The 8,221-nt window shown below is 34.7% G+C and overlaps 1 protein-coding gene across 1 annotated transcript in view; it reads left to right on the forward strand.

Annotated features, from left to right (window-relative positions):
• Nucleotides 1–3,274, forward strand: part of LOC141500223 (uncharacterized) — an 86,405-nt gene extending 83,131 nt beyond the window's left edge. Inside the window, exon 5 of the mRNA XM_074203227.1 lies at nt 502–3,274. Within this exon, the coding sequence (XP_074059328.1) occupies nt 502–1,253 (752 nt within the window). The 3' untranslated portion in view covers nt 1,254–3,274. The remainder of the gene's footprint in view (nt 1–501) is intronic.
• Nucleotides 3,275–8,221: the final 4,947 nt, after the last annotated feature.

An 8,221-nucleotide genomic window follows, 5' to 3' on the forward strand; every position in this document is an offset into this window, starting at 1 on the left:
TTTCAGATTGTGAGACCAGAATTGAGAATAAGAACCTATTCCTAAAGCAGGAAATTTCCGAAGAAGTAGAATCCCAGAATATGATACTGGAAAGACTCATGGGGGATGTTGTTCCCCATGGACTTAGTTGTAGAGAAGTCTTTGAATCTGACGACATGTCAAAGGATGGTTTGCAGTCTTCTGCAGGTGAAATCCATTCTCAGAAGAGACATTTGAGATTAGTAACAGTGATGGATCAAAATCCATCTGAAGTAGCGAAAGATCAGACTTATAATGAATTTGGAAGAAACCTCAATCTGTACTCTAATCCTGTTAGAATTTCCTCAAAAGAGAAACCCCAGCAATGTGATAACATGGGCCAGATATCCAAACAGAATTCAGACCTAATTATACTTCAGAAAAACCACACAGAAGGAAAATCCTATAAACCTAAAATATACAGAAAATCTGTAAGGCAGAGTTCAACTTATGTTAAACGTCAAAGAAAGCGCACAGAAAAAGTCTATAAATGTAATGAATGTGGGAAAGCCTTCAAACAGAGTTCAAGCCTCATTAGACACCAGAGGATTCACACAGGAGAAAAACCCTATGAATGTAATGAATGTGGGAAAACATTCATTGCATCTTCAAACCTTATTCAACATCAGAGGGTTCATACTGGAGAAAAACCATATGAGTGTAATGATTGTGGGAAAGCCTTCAGCCAGGGGTCAAGCCTAATTCGCCATCAGAGAATTCACACTGGAGAAAAACCATATGAATGTAGTGAATGTGGGAAAGCTTTTAATGTCTCCTCAAACTTAATTCAACATCAGAAAATTCACACTGGAGAGAAACCCTATTCATGTAAGGAATGTGGAAAAACTTTCATCCTAAATTCTTACCTTATTAATCATCAGAGAGTTCACAGTGGAGACAAATCCTTTGAGTGTAATGAATGTGGGAAAGCCTTCAGTGATCGCACATCTCTTATTTATCACCAGAGAATTCATACTGGGGAGAAACCCTATGAATGTAACAAATGTGGGAAAGCCTTCAGTTTGAGTTCAGGCCTCATTAAACATTTAAGAATTCATACAGGAGAAAAACCTTATGAGTGTTATGAATGTGGGAAAATCTTCAGGGCATATTCAAACCTTATTCAACATCAGAGAATTCACACGGGAGAGAAACCTTATGAATGTAAGGAATGTGGAAAGACTTTCATTCTAAGTTCATACCTCATTAGACATCAGAAAATTCATATCTCATGAATGTAATAAATATGGAGAAAAACTACAAAGGCATCTAGTATTCAAGATCAGAGATTATGGTACAATCTTTGTCTAGCACTGCAGCTTTATTCAATATCACAGGAGAGAAACCTTGCAACAGCTCTTTCAAGTCATAATTTTAGTTTGTCAAAATCTCTTCTAAAGGTGGTCTTCTTGCCTCTTAAAACCCTGTTCTTATTATTGATTTATGCCTCCACCAGTGGCAATACAGTAGCAGTCAACTGAACTTAAAAAAACAAAAGAATACTTTTCTGCTCAAACTTATTCCTACACGCAGAGCAGTATATATTGCACATAGCAGGCATTTAATAATGTGTTTAATTTTGTTTAATCAAAGTTAACTTCCAAACCATCTTATACCAGAAATGATATCTTTATTAATTCAATTAAATTAAGGAACTTTAAGCAAATATTGCAATTTAATTTGGAGGGAAAATTTTATAAAAAAAAATTTTTATTATTATGGACCTGTTAAAGCATCAACAAACATGAACATTTCCTTATAAAAAGAAAAGAAGATTGTATATATGATACCATGAATCTCTGATATAGACAGCTTTTTTTAAAGTACATATTAAATTTTACATGTTATTTCTTACACTATCCTGTATCCCCTTCTGAACTTCTATTTTCTTAAGTGTAATTTTAAAATATTTCATTAACTATTCCTATTTTTTGGTATCCACTACCTCCATAATTCTCTCCCTCCACAAAAAGTAAAAATTCTTCCTTCTAACAAATAGTTGTATTAAAACAATGCCACACATTGATCATGCATGTCGAGAAATTTGTCTTATTCTGTGCCTCTAGTCTATTGCCTCTCTGCCAAGCATTAAGAAGTATATAATTCATCATCACTCTTCTAGTTGTGATTGATCATTGTATTAGTCATAGTTCTTAAGTCTTTCACAATTGCTTTTCTTTACAATTTGTAGTCATTGTATTAATAGTTCTCCTAATTCTGTTCACTTCACTGGCATTAGTTCACAAAAGCCCTCTCAGGTTTCTCATTATTTCTCATGGCATAATGGTATTCCATTACATTCATTTACCATAATTTGTTCAACCATCTCCCAATTGATTGGCACTCCCTTAGTTTCCAGTTCTTTGTTACTGTAAAAAGCTACTACAAAATTTTTTGTACAGAGAAGTCCTTTTCCTCTTTCTTTGATCTCTATTGGTGTAGGCCTAATAGTGGGATCACTAGGTCAGAGTTTAAAGATCTCAGTTTAGTGATCTTTTATAGTATAATTCCAAATTGCTTCTCAGAATGGTTTGAACCACTTACCAGCTCATCAACGGTACATCAGTATGCCTTTCCAACCACAGACACTCCAACATTCATTCTCACCCCTATCCCTCCTTTGCCCCTTAATTCAGCTTTAAAGTTACATATTCTAATGAAAGTAGTTTTTTGTATACTTAAATACCCTGTGGTGAAAATACTTTTTTGTTATATGGGATGTGACTTACTTCTTTGAAAATAGTTTGTTTTGAAGCCTTTGCTAATAATGACAAAGATGTCATAGCTGTTTTTCTTTACCATAGCCTCTCCATATTTTTGCCATTACAAGCCAAGCAGTTGGTCTCAGCTGCCAGTTTTACTTCCTTTCATATTTTCTCCTTTCAGCCATCAGAGGATGACCAGACAGAGAAGAATTTTTTTTTAATTCTCTTCCTTTCTCCCCATGAGGAAGAAGGGAGAGAAAGATAAAACAGTTGATAGTGGGAATATAGACTCTCATGGACTGCCTCTTTCAACAGTAAATGGTCTTTCCTGTTTTCCTTATTTTTAAAAGATTACTGTGCTCCTACTTCTGCCTTCTAGCTGGGTGTAGTTTGTTACATTCCAGGTAGACACTGATAATTGTGCAGCAATGTATTTTATATCCTTGTCATTTGTTCTGTGTAGATGAAGTGCTTGGCACTTTTTGGTTATTTCATGAGACTGATGTGGATTTCTGTGCTAAAATTGTTCTCATTAAAAATAATAATTTGTTTTTCTGTTTTCCATTTTCATTACCCTTAATTTCACCTCGAAGTAATTAATATAAATTTGTTTGCAACAACAAACATTTACTAAAAACCTCCTCAATGTGCATTTAGCTGCACTTGGTTCTGCTCCCAGGGCTCAGGGCCACAGGCCACAAACTGCCTTTCCGGGTGGGAGAGGTTTCATAGGAGAGCAGGGTAGACTACATCTCAGTTCTCCTTTAATTCTGATGATCACCAAGCCTAGAGAAAAATTATGACTTCTGAATGAATTGAAGGGGAAAGTACAAAATTCATTTTATGCTCAAGATCCATCAAAGTATAGGCATACAGGGACCATTTTTAAACATTTAAATATCTAAAACATCAAACTTCATTTGCCATAAGGATACTCTAGAAAACGTCCCTATAAAAAAAGGAATAAGGTAAGGATGTCCACTCCACTCTTTTATATAGTTTTGGAAATGCTAATAAGATGAGAAAGATATTAAAGCCATGAAGATAATTAAGTAGAAAATAAAATTATCCTTATTTGCCGATGACAGGAAACCCAGGGAATCAAGAAAGATAGTAATTGGGACTATATACTCTCAAGAAGCAATAGAAAAGAAAATTTCATTCCAAATAACTGAAATAGATTAAAAATACCTGGGGAGCAGTCCACCAAAACTTTCAAATTAGTGTTTCTTAAATAAAGAACAATTTTAGAAACTGGAGGAATGTTCAGTATCATATCTGGATCATGCCAATATAATAAAAGACAATACTACTAAAGGTAATTTATACTTTTAATGCTATAGCATGTTATCAAAGACACTTCATAGAAATTAATCAATTTGGAAAAATAAAATTATCAGAAATAACAAAGTAGGACAAAGCAGAACTAGCAGTTCCATTCCTCAAACTAAATTACAAAGCACCAGTCATAAAAACCATCTCATACTGGTTAAAAAGAAAATCAGTGAAACAAAAAAACTGGAAAACCTGAAACAATGAAACTCAGTAAACCAAAAGAAAATTTAGGAAAAAAACTCCCTATTTGATAAAAACTGGAAAAAGTGTTAGTAGCATGGAAGAATTTTAGCTTAGGACAGCACTTAACAGTATATAATTTATTCTAATCTATATGTGATCTTAACATTAAAGATCATAATTATTTTAAAAATTATAAGAAAAACATTACATTTCACCACTACACACAGGTAAAATATTCAACCAAATAAAAGATAAAGAAATTACAAAAGGAAAATAGATAACTGATTGCCTGAAACTGAAAAGCTGCTCATTAAGAATATCCAGAATAAGAACAGAAGTCAAATGGAGAAAAAAGAACTTTTGTATAAAAGTTCTCTGATAAAAGTTTGGCATCCAAAATATAGAAATAATTTACATATATACACACTGTCCCAAAGATCTTAGTGCATATTTGAGCTTGTTGGGCAATAAAATATCTAAACAAATCATGGTACATAGAATGTTACTGTGCTAGTAGAAATTATAAATAATAAAGTATAGAAAGATCTACAGAAAACTGATGTAAAGTGAAATTAAGCAGTCAAGAAAATCAAATATATGATGTCAGTAATGTAAATGGAAAAAATTCCACAAAGCAAGAATGAATTGCAAAAGTACAAGAACTGGAGTGAAAGAAGAAATCTGAAAAAACTATCCTTATCCCATTTCCCGTACCATGTTCAGAGATTCACGAATGGAGTTCACTGCACATATTTTCAGGATTTTCAATGTATTAATCAGTAATGCTGACTCGTCATTAAAAAACATTTTTATATGAAACAGTTTCCTGTGAGAGATAAAAATACTGGGGGGGAGACATTCTGATGCTGTAGGAAAAATGTCAAAACATTTAAAAAAAAAAGATTTAAGAGCCAGACCCTCTAGTATTAAACTTCCTATAGGGAATGTGGGCCCCAACCAGATCAAAATATAATTGAGAAATTTTTAATAAAATAAAACACAAATATTAGCTTGTGGTTTTCTAAGACAATATGCTGCCTGCAAGGACACTTATATGCATTTTAATTTTTTACCACTGCTCTAGGATATTTTTATTTTAACAAAATATGACTCCTGATTTCCACTCTGCTACTATCAAAAATATTTATTAAAACTTACTCTCAGGGCGTCTAGGTGGCGTAGTGGATAAAGCACTGGCCCTGGAGTCAGGAGTACCTGGGTTCAAATCCGATCTCAGACATTTAATAATTACCTAGCTATGTGGCCTTGGGCAAACTACTTAACCCCATTTGCCTTACAAAAAACCTAAAAAAAAAACCAAACTTACTCTCCAGGGCAGCTAGTTGGTGCAGTGGATAAAGTACCAACCCTGGAGTCAGGAGGACCTGAGTTCAAATGTGACTTCAGACACTTAATTACCTAGCTGTGTGGCCTTGGGAAAGTTACTTAACCCCACTGCCTTGCAAAAAAAAAAAAAAAAACCTTAATTTGTGCCAGATATTGTGCTAAATGCTAGAAAGAAAAGCAAAAACAAAAATAGTGCTTGCCTCAAGGAGCTTACTCACTAATGGAGAAGAATACATGTAAATGTACAAGGTATACACAGTAGAGTATTGACCTCAAACACTACCTTGCCCTGATTGCCTTAAAAAAAAAATAAAAGGTCTACACAGTAGAAGGAAGGTAACCTCAGAGTATGTGTTTTTAATCATTTTTGTATCAGGGATCTTTTTGGTGGTTTAGTGAAACCTACAGACTCCTTTTAAAAATATTTTTAAATTCATAAAATATTACAAAGAAAACCATTTATATTTAAATACAATTACATGCAAAAAAAAGTTTTTTTTAAAACAAGGTCATGGACCTCAGTTTAAAAACCTTTCCAGTGATGGAAAAAGCTCAGGTGATTGAGGGTAAGCTTTTTCCCCATCACCATCCTCTTGCAAGATGATTGGTTTGTAATTTTCTTATGATACATTAATTTGTATTATATTGAGTCATATCCCTTATACCTACAATCTACAGATATTACTTTCTTCTTGCCTGGGCATCCTCTACTCTCCTACCCTATAACCACTTCCTAATCAATGTGGACAATGATAACCTACCTACCTAAATTCAATGTCTAATATACTGTCATCCTACCCTACCCACCTGAGGAAGCAATGAGAAGGAATGCATGAAGGGTTAAGTGTTTAGGGGAGAGTAGGAATACCCTTTCTTTAAAGGAAGAATGAGGGAATAGGTGATGAAAAAGAGAAATGGAGGAAGCTTATACTGAATCTGTCTTCCTAATGAACTAGGAGATAAGTTATCAATCAGGAGTATAGGGGAATTTGGGGTAAGAGAAAAAAAGTTTGGAATGGGTGGGAAAGGAGAACTGATAAAGTAGAAAGATTGTTCAGTAGCAACAGCAAAGTGCTTAGGTGAATCAGAATTTAGAAGAGTTCCTCAGTAACTTTCTAATCAAATCCACACCTGGAAAACAATTTCCTCTACACAACACCAAACTAATGATCAATCCTTTGCTTGAACATCTCCAGTGAAGAGGAATCCACTGCCTTTCCAGGCAATCCATTTCACTTTAGATAGCTCTCACTATTGGGAAGTTTTTCCTGATATCCCAACCCAAAGAAGCCTATTTGCTTCTTGGTCTCTCTGACCCATTGCTTCCAGTTCTACCCTCTGGGATCCAAAAGAAGCATAATCTCTTCTAAATGAGAACCCTTCCTTCAGATACTTGAAAGAAACTATCATAACTATTCTCTCTAAATATCCCTAGTCCCTTCAACTGATTCTCATGAAAACAACTTTCCTCTGAATTGTAATAATGTCAATAAAACTGACCTCATCCAACACATTCCCTTTTTGGTTTTGTAACTTTGGACACCTTTTTATAATGTACCTAAGACTATTATCTTCTGTTAAGGGATTTTTTTAATTATAAAATTATATCTTTTCTCTCTGAAAGAAAATGAATTGTTATTGCTTCCATAAGAATATATAGGGGCGGGGCGGCTAGGTGGCACAGTGGGATAGAGTGCCAGCCCTGAGTCAGGAGTACCTGAGTTCAAATCCAGCCTCAGACACTTAATAATTACCTAGCTGTGTGGCCTTGGGCAAGCCACTTAACCCCATTGTCTTACAAAAAAAAAGAAGAAAGGGACAGGATGAGGGGGAATAGGGGGAGGGAAGGGGGGAATAGGTGATAGAAGAAAGGGAAGATTGAGGGGGAGGGTACTCAGATTCAACACACTTTTGGAGAGGGCCAAGATGAAAGGAGAAAGAGAATAGAATAAATGAGTGAGGAGAAATAGAGTGGAGGGAAATACAGCTAGTAATAGGAACTGAGGGAAAAATATTGAAGCAACTTTTCTGGTGGACTTATGATAAAGAAAGCAACTCACCCCAGAGATAGAGCCATTGAAATCTGAACACAGACTGAAGTACAATTTTTTTTCTCTCTCTCTCTATTCTTGAGCTTTCTCATCTTCTTGAGGGGTGGGAGGGGTTTATGTTTATTCTTATGTTTACTCTTATAACATTCAATTTACATCAATGTATGGCATGGAAACAATGTAGAGACTGTCAGACAGCCTTCTGTTGAGAAGGAGAAAGGAGGAGGGGGGGGGAAATTGTAGAATTCAGAACCTTGCAAAAAATGATGGGTACATATTACTATTGTATATAATTGGAAAACAAATAAAATGCTAAAATGTTAAAAAAAAAATAAGGAAATAGTTTTCTGCCACATGTGTTTTCTACACATATGCCTATCTACTTATTGAACTTTAAGTAAGTGTCCAGACAGTCTGTGTTTTTGTGAAAGAGTATGTCCCAGACTTTTAGAGGAAAAGTTTTATTCAAACTGCTTTTGCTATACCTTCTTGGTAAATTCCTTATCCAAAAGCTACTAACTAATTGTTAGTGTGGAGTATGCAGGTTGGGGGCTCAAAAGTGATAGTATTAGAAATTACAGT

The sequence above is a fragment of the Macrotis lagotis genome, chromosome X, assembly GCF_037893015.1.
Source record: "Macrotis lagotis isolate mMagLag1 chromosome X, bilby.v1.9.chrom.fasta, whole genome shotgun sequence".
Classification (NCBI taxonomy): Eukaryota; Metazoa; Chordata; class Mammalia; order Peramelemorphia; family Peramelidae; genus Macrotis; species Macrotis lagotis.